We start from the raw sequence: 21,593 nt of genomic DNA, 5'->3' as shown, positions 1-21,593 counted from the left end.
TAATTGCACATAGTTCTCAAAATCGCGATTTCATTCATCATCATCCATTCCCTTACCCGAAGGACAAGACGCACCTGTTGAAATTTTCAAACAAAATTTTGAACTGCAATTTAAGTTTAACATTGAAACCACATTCAAAATTGACTCAAATGTAGTAGTTGGGTATTCAGTCACTACTATAGAAAAATTCCAGGCAAGTTTGAGTCCGCCTAGAGTGAGGCTAGTATAATAAATAGATAAATAAAGTTTTAAATCTTTGATAAAGTTGAACAATTGTATGATAAGTACTAAGTAATCTACCAGTAGTTGTATAAAGCGGCGGATCTAGAAATCCATTGTTATAGTAAGTAATTTTTATATAAAGTCGGACCTATTTACAGTAAACAAGTTACATGAGCTAATAAGCTCAAACCAAATAGCAAAATAATCCCGGGAAATGAAAAAATGTAACTAAATAATAAAAATAAAGAAATAATAATCAAAATATAGCGTGAGACAACTCCTGATATTTACCTTGTTGCAAGGTTCGGCTCAACAGAAGCGCCGAGCAAGGCTGTGCTCGAGGTTTAAATACCGTTCTTAACCAAAGAATGAAAGTAAACGTCAGCTGTATTATGATTTGATAATAAACTCAGAAGTAACCAATGAAAAGTTTTGTAATGAAATACATTTGAAAATAAAAGATAACTCTCTTCCTGTTTCATGAAATAAACAAATCGAATACGAAGATAGGCATTTACCGTTTACGTTGACAAGTACGTAGGAAATAATGGAATAGAGATAATATACACCGATCCTACCACATTTAGAACACAATAAACGACACAAGGGGCCGGTCAATATTTAATGGGGAGTTGGGACCGATCAATATTTAATGGGGAGTTGGGGCCGGTCAATATTTAATGGGGAGTTGGGGCCGGTCAATATTTAATGGGGAGTTGGGGCCGGTGCAAAATGCGATAGGACACACATATTTATTTTGACTTACGTACTGATAGTACTACAACTTTTTTTTTTTAATTTTCAACACTGATAGGACAGCGAAATTTTTTATTGCTAATGTATCAATGAAAAAAAAATGTTATGAATTGCATGCATGCTTTATTTCATGCCCAGGTTGAATTAAACTATAGACAATTTGCAATAAAATACTAGAAATTTGGAAATTTTTAATATTAAAGCATGTAATTAAACTCACAAAATACATATTCAGCTGTAAATAGAATGGCAAAAATTGCATGTAAAATTTTTTTGCATAGAGTATGGATTTCAATCACAGAAAATAAAAATGGTATACCCGGTATCATGTTTGTCATAACTTGAATGATACAGACCAGAATTTCACATCTTTGATAACTTGATAAAGAATACTGAGATCTGATAGTGCTGATGACAGAAGTAGTGAGAGTGAAAAAGAAATTTATATACCATCTTCAAGCAGGAGAAGAGTAAATTTTCCAGAAAAAAGCAAGGACTGTGAACTTTAACAATGATAATGAAATAGAATTATTGTTTAATCATATATATATATATATATATATATATATATATATATATATATTTGTTTATTTATTTATATAAATATATATATATATATATTATATATATATATATATATATATATATATATATATATATATATATATATATTTATTAGATAGGACACACACTACACTTTTTAATTACACATATGATGTAGGATAGGCAGTTTTTTGTATTCTTAGAAGATAGGTCATAGTGTTTTTAAAATGGTGATGTGAATGCACCGGTCCCACCTACCCACCCCCAGTGAATATTGACCAGCCCCACCTACCCACCCCCAGTGAATATTGACCACTGACCGGCCCCACCTACCCACCCCACCCCCAGTGAATATTGACCACTGACCGGCCCCACCTACCCACCCCCAGTGAATATTGACTGGTCCCTAAAAAGCAATCATTTTTTCCACACTCAGTGATTTAAATGATAAGATCTTTCGTTTTATTGTTACTTTTATTTGGAGAAACTATATTGTATTCCAAAACCTCTTAAAATTTGTGTCATTAATAATGACAGAAAATTTTATTTAATGACTATATGGGAGACATATTTCAAGCCCTGTAGAATTTTAAAAATCATCTAAATATTTTATACCAAAACAGAATTCTGCATGTGTATTTCTGTCTATGATATTTAGATGAATGTTTAAATACGATTTAATAAATCGTAGAAAATATTATTTTGAACGATATACTTGAGCCATAAATGGGCAAATATGGACCGAAAACCCTTGACTAGCGCTTAGATAGATTAAAAAATCTAAACCTTTTTTAGAAATCATACAAGAACTCTTCATATCGAGGGCATGAACAATAGCTTTAGAAAAATGCATAGGCGCACGGGTAATAAAATACTATGGACGAAATTGGAACAATGATTGTGCCATCCCCCCCCCCCACCCCCTGCATGGTGTGGATTTTTAGGTCCATCCGGATTACTCCGGTGACGAATGGTAATTGGTCTGAATCCTTCGTGCGTTAACAATTGAACATTTCAAACTTTTTGATAACTACTATTCCAATTCTTTTCAAATTTGGTATAAAGCGTATCAAGTTGTGACAAGAGGGACACAAATTTACAACTTACAAAAACAAAAAACCACTCCAATTTCTCTAGCTTGATATTTATTGTAACATTTCTAGGCCAAAGGTACACTTAAATCGGATGGAGACTTTTACATTGACCCTAAAGTCACTTGTGTTATATGATTGTTTGAAAGACAAAAGTCAAGTGCTCAGAAAATGAAACCGAAATTGGGTCGGCGTTGTACAAATGCTTTCAAGTATCAATATATACATGTATTTGCATTTCATTTTATTCAAGTACATTATTCATTTTATTCAAGTACATACATAATCACAGAATTCATACAACAATCATTTTTACATGATTAACAACACGGTTTAAAGACACTTGTATCAAAATATTGAGCTTTAACACCGATAGACTAAATCAACATATGGTACACAGTGATCAATCTCATAACTCCAATAAGCAATACCAAATAGAGAGCGGACAAACACGGACCCCCGGAGATACCAGAGGTGGGATCAGATGCCTAGGAGAAGTAAGCATCCCCTGTCGACCTGTCACACCCGCCGTGAGCCCTATATCTTGATCAGGTAAACGGAGTTATTTGTAGTAAAATTCAGTGTACCAGCATTTGAACACAATGATAGGTTGTACCGTTATAACGACCATAGAATTTGCGAGATGCTGACTTTAAACGAGACTGTTGGAACCCTTGCACCATCAACTTGTTTGTCAGTAGCCTGCTTCGATTTAAAAACTGACTATAAGCAGAACAAGGTCTTGCGTATCGAATCAGTTGAGATATATATAAACACCATATGCAGGTGATAATGGAATATTGCTACATAAATATGGGAAGTTGACGATGGAGAAGCTGAAATAATCTTCCTTTATCTTTAGAAGCTTAAGTCTTAACAGAACGCTTGAAAGTATTTTTACATTTTTTCTGAATGGCTGCGAAATATACCTGAATGTTTCAATACTAATAGTAATTATAAAAGCACCACAAGGTTCCTACTCTTTTATCTACGAAAATGAATTTTCTTTTTGCACTACTTGATGAAAGGTGAAGATAACGAACAGTGACCAATCTCTTAACTCCTGATCAACAGATCAACAAGATTCAATAGCCATTGTTTACTGTCAACACTTTATCATCTTTAATGGTGTTTTTGTTTTCCAGCAGATTAAATACTCGAAAACATGTTCTGTGTTTGATTAATTTTGAATCTGAATCAAGCTACTGACGAACAAGTTGATGTTTTAGGGATTTCAACAGTCTCATTAAAGTCAACATTTTATCCATATGATCGTTATATTATTATAATGATTTTTAGAATTTGCAAAAATTAAACCTGTCAGTAATCAAACAGTAGGTCAGCTGTTTGATGTATTTCATTCTATTATAAGACCGTTATTTACTCACTGATTTTGACTACAGATTACTTCATTTACCATATCAACTTGGATACAATTTTCGAATTTCTAGGTGGACCATGATATTTATATGCAGATAGAATTCAGTCTTTCTAAGACCATGATAAACACTTTAACTGTAATGAAAATAACGTTAAGATCTGTTTTAGCAGAAGGTATGGCAGTGCCATTGTCATATATACATTTAGTATCGTATCAAAGTAAATTATAACGGACTTAGCACGCTACCTTGGACACGCCAAATTTAATATTAAGTTGCACCATTTGGAATGATTCTTTTCTATTTGTCGATTTAAATCAGTATAGATCTACACACATGTACATGTAATATCGTATAAAGCTTTTAACATCACATTAGCAGCAAACAACCCTTTATGTAGTGTATTAGTATGTATCCTAACACACCAAAAACAAAGTCACCATTACAAACACAGAAATACGAATACAGTTGATTCATTTTTTTTTTTAAAAAGTGTCCTCAAATAACATTATATTGCCTGTTGCCCATTACTAATGTAAATTAAAACACAAATATACAGGATAGAAATGAAAGTTAGCTGGAATACCTATTATCTTACCTCGTGAGAAAATATATACATAGTCAATTATATGATTGCTTTATATCAGTGATCTGAGCATGTTTTGGAAGGACAGACATTTTATTTTCCTGGAATAAAAACATTCCACCTCTTCCACACAATATATTATTAAACAGAGGTAGTAAATGTAGATACACTCTATTGTTAAAAAAATGTCAGAGCCCAGAGGTACTATATATAGAGACACTCAGGCTAAAATCAAACTCTCAATTTGTTTTCCAAGTGGAAACATTTTGTGAGTAGGTGTGGATTCGGTACAATAAAGAATTTATTGTCTGAAGTTTAAGGTGTATGGAGATTTAATCATACATTCCTCAGGCGATATCTTCGGGATATATGATGTTGGAAGGTTTTTTCCCCAGGCATACACATGCATGTACAGTATATAAATCTTTGTATTCCCCTAACTACTGCCAGACAATTGCTGACATGAAGGTTGTAAAATTCGTTATGAATGAAATGCAGATTCACTGGATTTTAACCTGTCTCCAGCCCAGTTATTAACCACATTTTTAAAATCAAATATACAATACTCCATGGCCACTCCAAGCCTTTTCAGTTTTCTCGTCTTCATATGGTCTACACGCTTTAACTGAAAAGAGTATATAACAGAGAGGTTTTAAGTTTTGCACAGTGCATATCTCAGGCAAGAGGATAGACTGTTTTTTATTTATTTAAACAAACTTTGATTTTTATTGATAAATTCGATTTATATGTAAGACATACCATTGGTTTTTCGCACAAAGACTAGTAAAATTCCGAATGAACTAACACTGCAGATCATGCAAATTAGAACTAAGACCAGAACCACGCTGTTAACCACTTCACCGGTGTTCCTCGAGCTGAAAAATAAAAACATACTACCCTTTTTAGAATCCCTTTAATCATTTTCTTATTTAATTTTCGTGTTTTGGATTATGCATTTTTAAATACCAGAGATAGATAGCTCGACGAAGGAAATCCCTGCGTTTCAAGGTATCATGAAATTTAAGACATCCCAGCATTAGCTGGTCAGTTTTCTAGTCTTACTTACTTCTGGAGTTTGCCATAGGATCCACCGATTCGTTCCAGGGTTTTAGAGGCAGTATTAGGAGTAGTAGTAGTCGAATGCTGTTTTCTGTTAACACAAAAAGATAAATTATGATTAAATTAAAGCTTTTACTGTAAAGAGTTTTCAGTTTCGTGTATATTTTTACGGATAATTTAGATACTGTAAATTCCTGAACATACGCGAGAAATTTATTATCGTGTAATTTCGCGAGAGAATAAATGATGATAAAATTATTCGCTTTTATTTTTATATTGCTAAAATACTTGTAAAAACATCATCAGAGCCTTCGCAAATTAATGTTCTCGCGATTTAACGTATACGAGTCATTTCGCGATATTAAAAGTACTCGTGTAAAATAAGGAATCTACAGATATGTATATCGGATAATTTAGATATCGTATATCGGATAATTTAGATACCGTATTTCATATAATTTAGATACCATACATTGGATAATTTAGATACCATATATTAGATAATTTAGATACCAAATATTATATAATTTAGATGCCGTATATCGTATTATTTAGATACCGTATATCGGATAATTTTGGCGTGTTGGAAATGTTCGCCTTTTGTAGATGAGGAAAATTTGCCAAAATGAAAGTGCAAATTAAAATTTCCATCCATATAATTGATAAACTTGTTTAATGAAAATGCGCCAAAAATGAAAAGCTAAGATATTTTTCGAACAAAAATCCGCTAAACATTCCTGGCTCCCGGTAATTTGAGGATGAGAATTCGTAATGTGATCACACCATGAAATCAACAAAATATAGACATCCGCAAAAATTATAAAAGATCAAGTTAATAACAGTTCACCAAGCAACTCATGGCTAGAGTATTTACCTTTGTAGACAATCAGGATCTGAAAAGATAAAGTGTTATTAAAATTTAATAAATCTGTCATAAAATCTCTTTTATTCAAATCACGATTTAAAACATAGTAAGTATATTAATGTTACATTTGTAGACCGTATTTGAGAGATAGTGGCCACGTGGACAATCTGCGTTCTCTGGACAGAGGCTGACGTCGATGCTTCTGATTTTAACATTATACACTGGGCAGTAGTCTGAAATGAATGATGAAAGTGTTAGTTTCGAGACATACATGTTAGACAGCTGGACATGCCATGTATTTGAAAATCCCGATCCAAAGTCTTTCCGTAGGGATCCGGGTTAGAATAGGTCCTCAGTATCCTTGCTTGTCGTATGAGGCGACTAAATGGGGCGGTCCTTCGGATGAGACCGCAAAAACCGAGGTCCCGGGTCACAGCAGGTGTGGCACGATAAAGATCCCTCCATGCTCAAAGGCCGTAAGCGCCGAGCATAGACCTAAATTTTGCAGCCCTTCACCGGTAATATGGACGTCTCCATATGAGTGAAAAATTCTCAAGGGTGACTTTTAAAAACAATATACAACAAACTATCTGCAGTCACTCATTTTTAAAATCCCGAAATTCAGAAAGCCCCGATTTATGAATTGGAGACAAAACTTCCTCTCTATAGTCCCGTGCCAGACAACGTGGGGTAGATATGAGGCGGCAGAATTTGACACTTGCCTAACTGCCATATACTTTTCTGTGTTTAGTAAACCAGAAGTGATGAAAGGATTAAATAGGTTACTTTCAAGAGGAGTATGCATTGGTTCCAGCTGACAAAGTTTGTGATAACATTGTCTTTGTTTGTTAGGCTCATTATTTTTTAAACTGTAATTTAGAAGAACTTCGCTTTCATTCTATGTTAAATTCCCTTTCAAAAGACGAAGTTCTTCCAAAACTTTTCTAAATTCTTTACAAATAGATACATTGTAGGATTCAGTAAATGTTGAAGCTTCTGCCTTTACTCCTCACGAAATACTAATTGCTCTGTAGAAGATACTTGATAAATTTTGACGTATTGTACCACGACACGAAGTGATGTAAATCAAATGTGGATTATCAAACAATGCAAGTTAGTATTAGTAAATTATAAATTACATAACTTTTCCAAATCAACAGTATCAAAATGTTAAAATTTTCAACACTTTGCATCACCATTCCTCACAATAGACTAGATAATCAAATCTTTTGACAGCTTAGGCAGCTGTTTTTCCAACAAATGGAACTCGGAAATATTCGTGTTTTGTTATCAGTCACCCAAAATTTGGATGACTGACAACAAGATGATGACATTTTTTGTCAAACATCATTCTGAGTCAACGCACAAGTACTCGGAAATTGATACTGAAAAGTTGCTGGAGTTCTTTTGGATATCAGATCTTCCAACAATCTGTTGGAATTCCAAAGGGTACAAGCTGTGCTCCTTTATTAGCTAGCCTAGAATAAAAAAATCTTTTGCTGTAACCTTCAACTCAATATTTAGATACATCGATGATGTTTTATTAACATGATTCACATTTTAAAAATCACCTGTCAATTCGGTATATCCCAATGAACTCGAAATAAAAGTCAACACAAAGTCTTCCACATCTCTTGTGTGACTATAAAGGTTAATAGCAACTAAATTTTATGACAAACTCCAGCTTCTCCATTGTTAATTTCTCATATTTATGAAGCAATAGTCCGTTATCAGCTATATATTGTGGTGTTTATGTCTCTCAACACATTCGACCGCCGCTGTGGCCAAGAGGTTAGAGCGTTAGCCCCGCATGCGGGAATCCTGGCCGCGACAGACCCAAGTCGTTAAAACAAGTAGTGACAGTTCCATCGCCAAACGCTCGGCATCTAGGTGTGAATGTCACGGGTCCTCGGAGATGACCTTAAAAACGAATGTCCCGTGTCACAGTAGGTGGGGCACGCTAAAGAACCCTCACTGCTCAATGGCCGTAAGCACCAAGCATAGGACTAAATTTGAAGCCCTTCACCGGTCTTGGTGACGTCTCCATATGAGTGAAAAATTCTCGAGCGAGACGTTAATTAGCAAGATACAATCAATCTCAACTGATTCGATACGCAAGATGCTTATTCCTCCTAGGCACCTGATCTCGCCTCTCCAGGGGTCCGTGTTTGTCCTACGGTACTCTCACTTCCGCATTCGTTATAGCAAGGGGTAGCTCCACTTTGAAAGGGGGGGGGGGGGGCACAACCCGGAAATTCAAAAATGTTTTATCACAATAATACGGGCACATACCATCGGTTGGCTTTTTTTTTTTAAAGTGAAGGGGGAGGCCCGCAGCCAGAGGAGGAATTAACTTGTCTAAAATTATTGACAATCAGAAACAAAAAACACCAGATCTTATTTTCATAACTAATGAAAACAATACTATGCTCTGAAATGAACATTAAGACAGGGTGTTAATACATATTAATCCACTTGTTTACAAGTTTAAAATTTGTGATAAATAAATTGTTCAATATTGACCCTGAATGACCCCGGGAATATTGTATCCATAACAATTAAGCGTCCTGCAAGTTTCAAGCATTTTATCAGCCTCTTTATTGTACACCACTCATTTTGTCTGATTAAAGCAGAAAAAGAAACATTATCTTTTTATTTCATAGTCTAGCTGTTAGAGGTTATTTATAAACCTTGTTGGCCACATACAGAGTCCTTGTACATATATGTAAATATACGCTTCCTAGACTCTAAATATTTAGAGGATGTAGAAGTATTCTTGCACTTAATTTTTTACTCAAAGCAAACACGAGAATAGAGGGAAAACAACTGAAAATCCTATGATACAGTTAATTACACTAAAAAAGAGTAACAATTCCATTTTTAGTGTAACAATTGCCCTGTTAGGGAATTGTGTCCAACCCTTTAAACAGTCGTAGTGATGAACCATCGGAATATTTTTTCATGATTGATTATCAGTATAATCGGACGCACTATAATTGATTAATAATCGATTAATTTCAAGTATTAAACTTGTTTATTATTGATTGAAGAATGAATTGGTAAAGAATTTGGGGTGATATCTGAAATGCATTTTTGATGTATTTTTTATCATTGGATTCATTTATCAAATTAATACTTATGAATTAGTTACATTCACAGAAAACAAATCAAGTAGCAACCACCACCCATTTTTTTTAAAAAATTACCCAAAACAAAAAACATCAGGTGTCGTTACCAATTTTGAGTATGCTGATTTCAAATCTGGATTCCTTTTACTTCAATTTCTTATAGAAAATGAGGTATAGTGTCTTAAACACCCTACCGTCAGGTTGCCAAAAACGGAAAATGTTTCATTTCGCATCAAAAAGTGACCCAACTTTATTTCTTGAAACACCATTACCCAAAACAATAAAAAGCAGGTGTAATTACCAATTTTGAGTATGCTGAATCCAATTCTGAATTCCTTTTACTCCACTTCCTTACAGAAAATGAGGTATAGTGTCTTAAACACCCCTACCGTCAGGTTGTCAAAAATTGAAAATGTTCCATTTCACATTAAAAAGTGACCTGAAAGTTATTTCTTGAAATAAGGCATACAACAGAAAAGGAAAACAATTAATACTAAATTGTTCCATGAACATTCTTAGTTGTTTTGGAAAGAATATATCTCACCTCTGGACTTCACAGATACAGGAAAGGAAGAGGTATACGGAGCGGATCAACGATCTTAAATTTAATCAGATTGGGCCATAGCCTAATGAACTGATGAACAGGAGCAAAAGTAAAATTAATAGGAAAACTGATTTATTAAACATCAGCAAGTCTTTTCCGAGAACTTCTGGTAGAGCTGTCGAGGGGGGGGGGGGGGAGCTGAGTTGCATCATTATCAGAATTTACCGAAACAGTGGACTCTCTGGCCAGTCTGGGGGCTGAGCTAGTTGCATCAGAACTGACAGAAGCAGAACTCTCTGGCCAGCCGGGGGGCTGAGTGGTATCAGAATCTATTATTTATTTATTTTTATTTTTTCAAATTTCGGAAATTTAAAAACTGCATGATCAGATTTTTTGTAACACTAATAATTAATGTCCCTTTATTGCGATGACTCTTCAAGTACAAACCATGATATTAAAAAAAAATGAAATGAAATGACAGATAAATAAATAAAATACTTGTAAGTTACTTTATTTATCTGTGTAACTAGTGGCAGTGCAACTTGCAAGTGAAAATTGTATCATCTGTAGCTTATGACCCCTTTTGCCTTGCCTTGTAATTAATATTGTTGAAAATTTGGCAAATAGCATTTTAAACCCCCCAGTCCATACCCCACTTTTCTTTAAACGTTAAAAATCCAGCTAATTCAGTGAGGAAGAAATGTCACTACCATATTTCGAATTTCCTCTAGACTATTCAAATTAAATACCGCACTGCTATCAGTCACAGATTGACACTGGTAGGGGTATGGGGACCTGGTCTGCGAGTGTGATGGAAAAGATTCTGATGAAAATAAAGATTCACTCATCATTCAGAAATGTATAAACATTGTATTATTGTATACCACCGGTACGTTGTGAGTACGTTAATAATGGAAGTTATCTTTCCTTGGATATCTAAATCAATCAAATACTATATGAACACGGGCAATTATCGTCCATGTTTGACCTCAGTATAATTTATTCATGCATAAAATGTATTGATATGTCACTCTTTGTTGCGTATTTCACCGTTAAGTAAATGTTTACATATACTCGCTCTGCTTAATCGCTTCAATCTCAAAGGGATTTTCTGGAATATGCCTAATCATGTGAGATACGCTAAATATAGCTAGTTTAGATCCGAACGATCAACTTCGCATCATCCGTAGGCTCTAGGTTTATCCATACTAGCCCGTAAAAAATAGGGTGGAACCTCGTCCCACTTTTCCTGTAGAAATAAAAATAGAACATGACGCGCCACCTAGCGAGCGTGGTTGTTGCTAAATCAAGAAAGCATGAGAATAAATTACTTTAAGTTATATTTTGATTAATCGATTATCAAAAATTTTAATAGATTATCTATAATCGGGGACCATTTCGATTAGATTGTAACAGGAAGGGAGAAAATGCAACGGACCAGACCGGGATTCGAACCCCGGTCCCCTGAATTCTTTAGTCAGGTGTTCTACCAACTGAGCTATCTGGCCACCGGCGATCGAACCCGGCTGACCGCTACAAGATAATCGAATTTTTTTTTATTAATCAGTACATCATCGGAGAAGAAACTCTACTTATGATAAACAGAAGGAATGAAACTCATAGTAAAAATATGGTATGAATTTGCTTATCAAAATATCTTCCTTGCACAAAATAAAATAATTTACCTCAGACTTCGAAAGGCCGGGAACATAATAGCTCCGATCGAGGGAATGTCACATAAACTGGTCCTACAATATGATTCTATAGTCTGTTTCCCAAAAGATTCGATGTAGCGCGCGCCCTCTGTCGTCATAATGGTAAAACAACGAACAAATGTTGAAATGCAGTAAACCAATGAGCAAATTCGAATGTCGAACTATCATCGGACGGATTACCAAAACATTTTACTGTAACTCTCAACTGCAATGTGCAAATGCTCAAATACGGATGACGATGATCTAATTTCAAATTTATATTGAATAAATAATGCATTCACTTGTTACGCATCTACACAGACATTACATTCCTTTACATATTACGCCATTCAAATAACGAATATACCGTTAATACGTTATAAATTATGGAGAGCCAAAGAGTTCAATATTCTATCTTTGTAATTATGTATTTGTTGTTACTAAATGCGCCATTGGTTCAATGTAAAATAGAAAAATGTTATAAGGCTTTTGTGGTAATCCTAACAGAAAGGTGAAGATAACGAACGTTGATAGAACCTTATAACTTCTATAAGCAATACAAAATAGAGAGTTGGGCAAACACTGACCTCCTGATATACCAGAGGTGGGATCAGGTGCCTAGGAGGAATAAGCATCCCCTGTCGATCGGTCACACCCACCGTGGGCCCTATGTATTGATCAGTTATCCATAGTCAAAACAAGTGTGCCAAGAACGGTCTTACAATCGGTATGAAACACGTCAGACAGATCAATGATAGGTTGTATGGCAAACTAGATTGTTATAACGACCATAGTAATGTTTCAGTAGTAAACAATACTAATACGACCACTGCAATGCTTAACATCCACAAACAAGCTTCATATAATTATTTTCACTATATGCAGGTGTAAGGATTTATATATTTTTCTTTCCTTTTCTCTGAAAAAAAAAACAACCCAAAATGCGGCGTCGGGGTAGGAAGGGGGAAACTTTTCTTTTTGTGGAGGGAGGGAAGAAGGAGACGATTAGTTGGATTTCATACCAAATTACTCGAATTAAATCTACTACTGATATACAGCAGGTGCGTTAAATGTCTGTATATAGAGGTACCGTCAATATGTCAAAGCTGTAGAGATGCACAAAGCACAGAATAGCGCGATTCCATGGCATACTCTGCTATTTGCTTACATGTTGTTTCATTCAAACATAATACTTGCATTGGATGACCGAACTAATACTGTAAACTGTCAAAACACAGACAGAAGTCAATTTCGTCTTCGCCTTCATTTGTACGTTCGTGAAAATTCAGATACAGAAAGTAGTGTTTTAACGGAATCAAAAGGAAAACAACTCAACTCAAGAAGAGAAACTACATTACAAAAACAGGGCCTTAGTTAAGTTCAGTTCAGTTTTAATACTAATTACATAACTGATGTAATTCGAAAGGGGGCATAAACATGGTTGTGCCCCCCCCCCCCTTCCACTTTGAAAAAAGGGGGATGTATCCACTTTTCATACGCGCTTGTTATAGAATAAATGAAATTGATCGCTGTTCATTATCTTCACCTTTTCCATGTCTATAAAGTAAGAATGATACTTGTATGTTTACATAAAGTTATCAATTACAATACCATCAATGTTGATTGATTGATTGGTGTTGAAAGCTGACTCGGCATATAGCAGCCATATTTGGGGTTAATTTTGCTACACATGTACTTGTAAATAAACCACCTAAAATATATTACAGGATGTCGTGTCACGAATGGAAATTTATCTTCACTTTTAAGTTTGCAAAGGAGTGATACATCTGATTTATGTATGAGCGGCAGGAGAATAGGAGAACTAAAATATACCTGGTTCTATATTCTTATGAGAAAGAATTAATTCAAAAGCTTCTACATAAGAAGAAAACACTCTTGCTAAGGCCTTCAACTCGACATTTGAATTATATCGATGACGTTTAATTCATTAACATTACTCACCCTAATTCATAAGTCGATTCGATTTTTCCCAGTTCACTCGAAATATAACACACGACAGAATCTTCCACATCTGCTTCGTATTTACATATTTCATTGAACATAGATGTAAACGGCAAATTAATAACTCAATTTTATTACGGGATAATTTCAGATTTTCTATCGCCAATTTCCCATATTTATGACCAATATTCCATTATCACCTGCATAAGGTGTTTATGTCTTTCAACTGATTCGATACACAAGAGCTTGTTCTGCGCATGATCAGTTTTTAAATACAGACATACTACTGACAAAGAAGTTGATGTTACAGGGGTATCATCAGTCTCGTTTAAAGTCAGCAGTTCGCAATTAAATTCTATGGTCGTTGTAATATAACGGTCTGATTTGTTAAAGCAACCTGTCATTTGAGTCAAATGCTGTCTGAAATGTTTCAGACCAATTGCTAGGCCGTTCTTTACACACTGATTTTGACTACGGATTACTTCGTTTATCTGATAAAGATATAGGGCTCACGACGAGTGTGATCGGTCAACAGGGACTGCTTATTCAAGGCACCTGATCCACCTTTGGTATGTCCAGGGGTCCGTGTTTGCCCAACTCTTAATTTTGTATTCCTTATAGGAGTTTGATTCCTTATAGGAGATTAATCACTGTTCGTTATCTTCACCTTTTCATGAATGTAAGACTAGTAACTTCTTGATCATTTGGTACCTTGAGATCACGTGAGTTTCAAATATACATGCACATGTTAAAACCATTTATCAATCCCAACGTGCATTCGTTCCAAAGTATCACAGAACTGAAATTCTCTAAAATGTACAATTCTTGATTGATTTCAGTCTTGTTGACCTTTGTACTGTAACATACTGTAAAATTACATTTGTAACGTATTTGCATGAAAATTGTACTGTAATATATTCTGAATAATCATTTAAAAATTGTATATTCATTTGTCATATAACACCTCACTAGGAACAAAATAACAGCCCAGTCAAATAAAGTCTTTGAATGTTCAAGTACATATATTTTTAAACTCATATACTGATCAAAAACAAACAATGACATAAAATATTACCCTCTTCAACCCAAATTATATCGGCACAAAATTCCACAAGGTTTCCGTCTTCTTTGAGCATGCAGTGATACTGCGCAGGCGCATTGCAGAAATACCTCTCGGATCTCTCCTGCCAATTTTCTTTTGAATTTGGACATCGACGTCTGTATTCAAAAACAGATATTAATTGTGTTCCCAATGCTCCGTTTAAGTGAAAATATCCACACAATATTAACCAGCTATTTAACATTGAAAACATGATACAGCTCTGTCCGAGAGTAAATCACAGTAAGTACTATACTTCAATGTCACAGCTAGGGTTCTCACACTTCTAGTCATCAGAAGTACACTTCTAGTCATCAGAAGTGGCTACCTATGAATAATAATGAATAATAAACAAGAGACTAACAAGATTAAGTGGGGTCCGGGTTAGAATAGGCGACTAAATGAGACGGTTCTTCGGATGAGACCGCAAAAAACGAGGTCCCGTGTTACAGCAGGTATGACACGATAAAGATCCCTCCCTGCTCAAAGGCCGTAAGCCCCGAGCATAGACCTAAATTTTGCAGCCCTTCACCGGCTAACTTATAGAGCGTTCGTTTCGTGACCGGGAGGTCTTCAGTTCGATCTTGCTCGTGCAGATAAAAATGCACTTCCATATCTGCATCACTCTTTTATCCGGTCTAAACTAGACTACGACTGTATAACATATGGAGTATGAAGCGGTACGAACATCTTATATTAAACTAAAAGCCCTCGATGCAATCCACCATCAAGAACTTTGACTATGCACGGGGGCTTTTCGAACCTCTCCTGTAGATATATATGCTAAGGCATACCACCTTTCGATCTATATAGTTAAATCAAAAGCTAGCACTGACAATCCTGAATCTATCCGCAGTTGAAAGATTTATATAATATGACAAAAACGAGATGTATATAAAATCAATTGCTATACGAGTTAAAAAAAAACAACCCATATACATGATTCTGATTTACCTTTGGACATGTCTTTGAAACTCGCTGTGAAATTAGCTAGACATACGCTGAGAAAATAACTGCCATTTTTTAAATCACTTTTACCATTATCCGTCTTCTAATTAGGGGCGGTGGGCCTAATTTGAAACAAATTATATTATAAAGATTTTATTAAAATTTTGATATGCGGTAAATTATGCATTAATAAATTAAAATCAATTAAAAAAACGTATCGTCAGCGACTTCGAATTTTCGCGGGGGTGCTTTTAGATAAGTAGGCTATGAAAAAAAAACGTAATTTCAAAGGAAAAAAACAGGGCAAAATTCCCTCCTACAATATGAAAATTTGAACTTTAAAAATTGTACAATAGACTTTTAATCTAATTCGAAATATGACTTGAACTCGAAATAAAAGACAACACAGTCTTCCACATCTGGTTCCTACTTGCATATTTCATCGAGCATAGATGGTAACAGCAAACTAATAACTCAACCTTATGACAAGGAGGAAATTTTGATATATACACAAGGGGTCTGTATTTGCCCTACTCTTAATTTTGCATTCTTTATAGGAATTAGGAGATTGGTCACTGTTGGTTATTTTCACTTTTCCATGCACATTTTACATAAAGTTTCTAAACCACTACATCTAACGAGAAATAATTTTTAAATTCGTTATCCAGTGGTTTCGTGTTCGTTTAGATGCATTCCAATTTTAAAATGCAATAGGAAATGTGCATGACTAACACATGTATTTATAGAAACTAATGTGGTATTTATAATGATATACATGTATTACACAGAGGAAGTTGAATATTGCTGTTAATTAACAGTCACCTAAGTATGATATGATTTTGTAAAACTCACAGGAAAGACACAATGAAGTTGCTCAATCCAAGCACAAGTATTACAAATAAAGAGGATTATTGTCAAACAATTTACAAACGAAAACCAGGCTAATAATCACGGGACGCGGTTACTCACAAGTATACTTGTGAAAATCTGTACTGGTAATGATATCCTCCATAATTCATACTTACCTAATTAACCTAGTCATGATCACTCGAGGAGCAAGTCATACAATGTTCTCACATACAGAAAACAGACTGTATCGACAACCTAACAGAAAAAGGACCGTTCAAACAATGTCCTAGAGCAGAGAAAACAGAACATACAAAAAATGTCCTAGAAGAGAGAAAACAAACCATACAATGTCCTAGAGCAGAGAAAACAGACCATACAAACAATGTCCTAGGACAGAGAAAACACACCATAAAAACAATGTCCTAGTACAGAGAAAACAAACCATACAAACAATGTCCTAGAGCAGAGAAAACAGACCATACAAACAATGTCCTAGGACAGACAAAACAAACCATACAAACAATGTTCTAGTACAGAGAAAACAAACCAAACAATGTCCTAGGACAGACAAAACAGACCATACAAACAATGTCCTAGGACAGACAAAACAAACCATTCAAACAATGTCCAAGGACAGACAAAACAAACCATACAAACAATGTCCTAGTACAGAGAAAACAAACCAAACAATGTCCTAGAGCAGAGAAAACAAACCATATAATGTCCTAGGACAGACAACACAAACCATACAAACAATGTCCTAGTACAGAGAAAACAAACCAAACAATGTCCTAGCACAGCGAAAACAAACCATACAAACAATGTCCAAGGACAAAGAAAACAAACCATACATACAATGTCCTAAAGCAGAGAAAACAAACCATACAATGTCCTAGTACAGAGAAAACAAACCAAACAATGTCCTAGAGCAGAGAAAACAAACCATATAATGTCCTAGGACAGACAAAACAAACCATACATACAATGTCCTAGTACAGAGAAAACAAACCATATAATGTCCTAGGACAGACAAAACAAACCATACAATGTCCTAGGACAGACAAAACAAACCATACAAACAATGTCCTAGTACAGAGAAAACAAACCAAACAATGTCCTAGAGCAGAGAAAACAAACCATATAATGTCCTAGGACAGACAAAACAAACCATACAAACAATGTCCTAGTACAGAGAAAACAAACCAAACAAAGTCCTAGAGCAGCGAAAACAAACCATACAAACAATGTCCAAGGACAGACAAAACAAACCATACAAACAATGTCCTAGAGCAGAGAAAACACACCATACAAACAATGTCCTAGTACAGCGAAAACAAACCATACAAACAATGTCCAAGGACAAAGAAAACAAACCATACAAACAATGTCCTAAAGCAGAGAAAACAAACCATACAATGTCATAGGACAGAGAAAACAAACCATACAAACAATATCCTAGGACAAAGAAAACAGACCATACAAACAATGTCCTAGTACAGAGAAAACAAACCAAACAATGTCCTAGAGCAGAGAAAACAAACCATATAATGTCCTAGGACAGACAAAACAAACCATACATACAATGTCCTAGGACAGACAAAACAAACCATACAAACAATGTCCTAGAGCAGAGAAAACAAACCATATAATGTCCTAGGACAGACAAAACAAACCATACAATGTCCTAGGACAGACAAAACAAACCATACAAACAATGTCCTAGTACAGAGAAAACAATGTCCTAGAGCAGAGAAAACAAACCATACAATGTCCTAGGACAGACAAAACAAACCATACAATGTCCTAGGACAGACAAAACAAACCATACAAACAATGTCCTAGTATAGAGAAAACAAATCATGCAAACAATGTCCTAGGACAGACAAAACAAACCATACAAACAACAAAATCAGGTTAAATGACCCCGGGAATGAAATTGCTATGATTTTTACTATGGTTTTTGAATAATGTAATAAGATCACACTACAAAATCAGCCACAACAATCAACAAGGTTTAGACAGTTAGACGTCGGAACTGGGGACTGAGGGACTCTTTTTGTAAAAATTAATCGCGCGCGTGTGTTTGTGTGATTATTTCGTTCCAATCTTGATGACCTTGAACTTTATACATGCAAGTTATTTACCCTGTTTAAAAAATGCAGTAAAACACAGATCAGTAGAGTTAGCTACTAGAAACCAGCTACTAGTAGCTGGCTACTTAAAAAAAGAAAAGTTGGCTACTAGTAGCCAGCTACTTGAACCAGGAAAAGTTAGCTACTAGTAGCCAGTTATTAGTAGCCGGCTACTAAAAGTAAGAAAAGTTAGCTACTCGTAGCCAGCTACTACAAAATATAAAAGTTATAATTACTGATAGCCAGCTACCAGATAAAGGTTAATGAGTTTGAAAATTATTATCTATCAGATTTATTTCTAAAGAGGACGAGGAGTCGTATGAAATTTCATGCTCAAGTATCCCCAAGTACATAACGTTGCAATGCAAAATACGAATAAACTTTTTCAACTGTGTTTACTTTAAAAATGATACGGATTGAATTTAGACCTTCATTCATTTGATATACCATCCATTTTGAGATATCTGCTACTTTTACAATTTTATTCGAGTTACCCTGAAATTTCAACATTTGTGTGAATACCGTAAGAAACTTTGTGTTTATATTAGATATCTGACTAATTTACAACTATCCATGTGAAGTGGAGTGGTATTAGGTATCTTGATATGCCATAAATTTTCAGATATCACCCTTAAGGAAATCAACTGATCATACCATTTGATTCCTGATAACCTGAAATTTCAAGGTTTTCATAAATATCTTAAGGAACTCTGTGTTTGTATTAGATATCTGACTAATTTTCTTGCCATCAATTTTCAGATATCACCCTTAAGGAAGTCAGCTACTTATACCTTTAGATTGCAGGCAACCTAAAACTTCAGGTTTTTCGCAAATACCTTAAGGAACTCTGTGTTTGTATTACATATCGTATTGGAGTGATATTAGGTGTCTTGACATGCCTTCAATTTTCAGATATCATGCTTAAGGAAGTCAGCTACTTATACCTTTTGATTCTAGGTAACCTAAAATTTCAGGTTTTTCGTAAATATCTTAAGGAACTCTGTGTTTGTATTAGATATCAGAAATTTAAGGTTACCTAGAATCAAAAGGTATAAGTAGCTGACTTCCTTAAGCGTGATATCTGAAAATGTATGGCATATCAAGATACCTAATACCACTCCTCTTCACATGGATAGTTGTAAATTAGAGCGATATCTAATACAAACACAGAGTTCTTTAAGATATTTATGAAAAAACTTGAAATTTCAGTTTACCAGTAATCAAAAGGTATACGTAGCTGAAATCCTTAAGCATGATATCTGAAAATGTATGGCATATTAAGATACTTAATATCACTCCTTGTCATATGTGAGATGATAAATTAATTAGATATCTAATACAAACACAGAGTTCCTTAAGATATTTGCGAAAAAAAACTGAAATCTTAGTCTACCTGGAATCAAAATCCTTATGGGTGATATCTAAAAAATGATGGCACATCAAGATACTTAGTATCACTCTCCTCTTCACTTTGATAGTTATAAATTAGTAAGATATCTACGAAAACTCTTGAAATTTCAGGTTACCAGGAATCAAAAGGTATAAGTAGTTGACTTCTTTAATAGTGATATCTGAAAATTTATGGCTTATGAAGATATCTAATACCACTCCTCTTCACATGAATATTGGTAAATTAATGAGATATCTAATACAAACATAGAGTGCCTTAAGATATTTGCGAAAAAGTTGAAATTTCAGGTTACCTGCCATCAAAGGGTATAAATAGCTGACTTCCTTAAGCGTGATATGTGAAAAATCATGACATATCACTATACCCAATATCACTACTCGCTATACGTATCGTTGTAAGTCAGTTAATTATATAATATAAACACAGAGTTCCTTAATGTATTCACACATATCTTGAAATTTCATTGTACCGATAATCAAAATGTATAAGTAGTTGATTTCCTTAAAGAGATATCTGAAAATTCGTGGCGTATCAAAACACCCTCTTTCACTTCTTGCCATGTGTATAGTCGTAAATTCGGCAGATATCTAATACAAACACAAAGTTTCTTACGGTATTCACACAAATGTTGAAATTTCAGGGTAATTCGAATAAAATTGTAAAAGTAGCAGATATCTCAAAATGGACGGTATATCAAATGAATGAAGGTCTAAATTCAATCCGTATCATTTTTAAAGTAAACACAGTTGAAAAAGTTTATTCGTATTTTGCATTGCAACGTTATGTACTTGGGGATAATTGAGCATGGAATATCATATGACTCCTCGTCCTCTTTAGAAATAAATCTGATAGATAATAATTTTCAAACTCATTAACCTTTATCTGGTAGCTGGCTATCAGTAATTATAACTTTTATATTTTGTAGTAGCTGGCTACGAGTAGCTAACTTTTCTTACTTTTAGTAGCCGGCTACTAATAACTGGCTACTAGTAGCTAACTTTTCCTGGTTCAAGTAGCTGGCTACTAGTAGTCAACTTTTCTTTTTTTAAGTAGCCAGTTACTAGTAGCTGGTTACTAGTAGCCAACTTTACCGATCTGTAAATCACGCTCATAACGAAATCATGCTTGATATAGGGAAAAATAACGAAAATATGATTGGTTATAACAAACCGTTATTCGATAGCCCAAGAAGTTTGCTATAACTGTGTGTGTGTGGGGGTGGGGGGTGGGGGGGGTGGGTGGGGGGGGGAGTGGTTGTTAGGGGAAACTCATTTACAAAACAACTTTATATCTAACATCTTTTTACCTTATTCATCCTCAACTTT

General features: G+C 34.7%; 1 protein-coding gene and 1 non-coding gene across 2 annotated transcripts; both read right to left on the bottom strand.

Annotated features, from left to right (window-relative positions):
• Window positions 1-2,649: 2,649 nt before the first annotated feature.
• LOC125681503 (uncharacterized) lies at window positions 2,650-15,990 on the bottom strand. The gene is made up of 7 exons (XM_048921648.2): window positions 15,883-15,990; window positions 14,905-15,256; window positions 6,627-6,734; window positions 6,511-6,529; window positions 5,644-5,727; window positions 5,337-5,452; window positions 2,650-5,202 (listed from the first exon to the last, which is right to left on the bottom strand). Exons 2-7 carry the CDS (start codon window positions 15,140-15,142, stop codon window positions 5,129-5,131), a joined length of 639 nt encoding a protein of 212 aa, XP_048777605.2. The 5' UTR covers window positions 15,143-15,256; window positions 15,883-15,990; the 3' UTR covers window positions 2,650-5,128.
• Window positions 11,608-11,681, bottom strand: Trnaf-aaa (transfer RNA phenylalanine (anticodon AAA)). Its single transcript has one exon. It is a non-coding gene; the product is annotated as a tRNA-Phe (tRNA).
• Window positions 15,991-21,593: the final 5,603 nt, after the last annotated feature.

This window comes from Ostrea edulis, chromosome 1 (assembly GCF_947568905.1).
Source record: "Ostrea edulis chromosome 1, xbOstEdul1.1, whole genome shotgun sequence".
In the NCBI taxonomy this organism is placed as follows: domain Eukaryota; kingdom Metazoa; phylum Mollusca; class Bivalvia; order Ostreida; family Ostreidae; genus Ostrea; species Ostrea edulis.
This window is presented reverse-complemented; position numbering and strand designations above follow the sequence as displayed.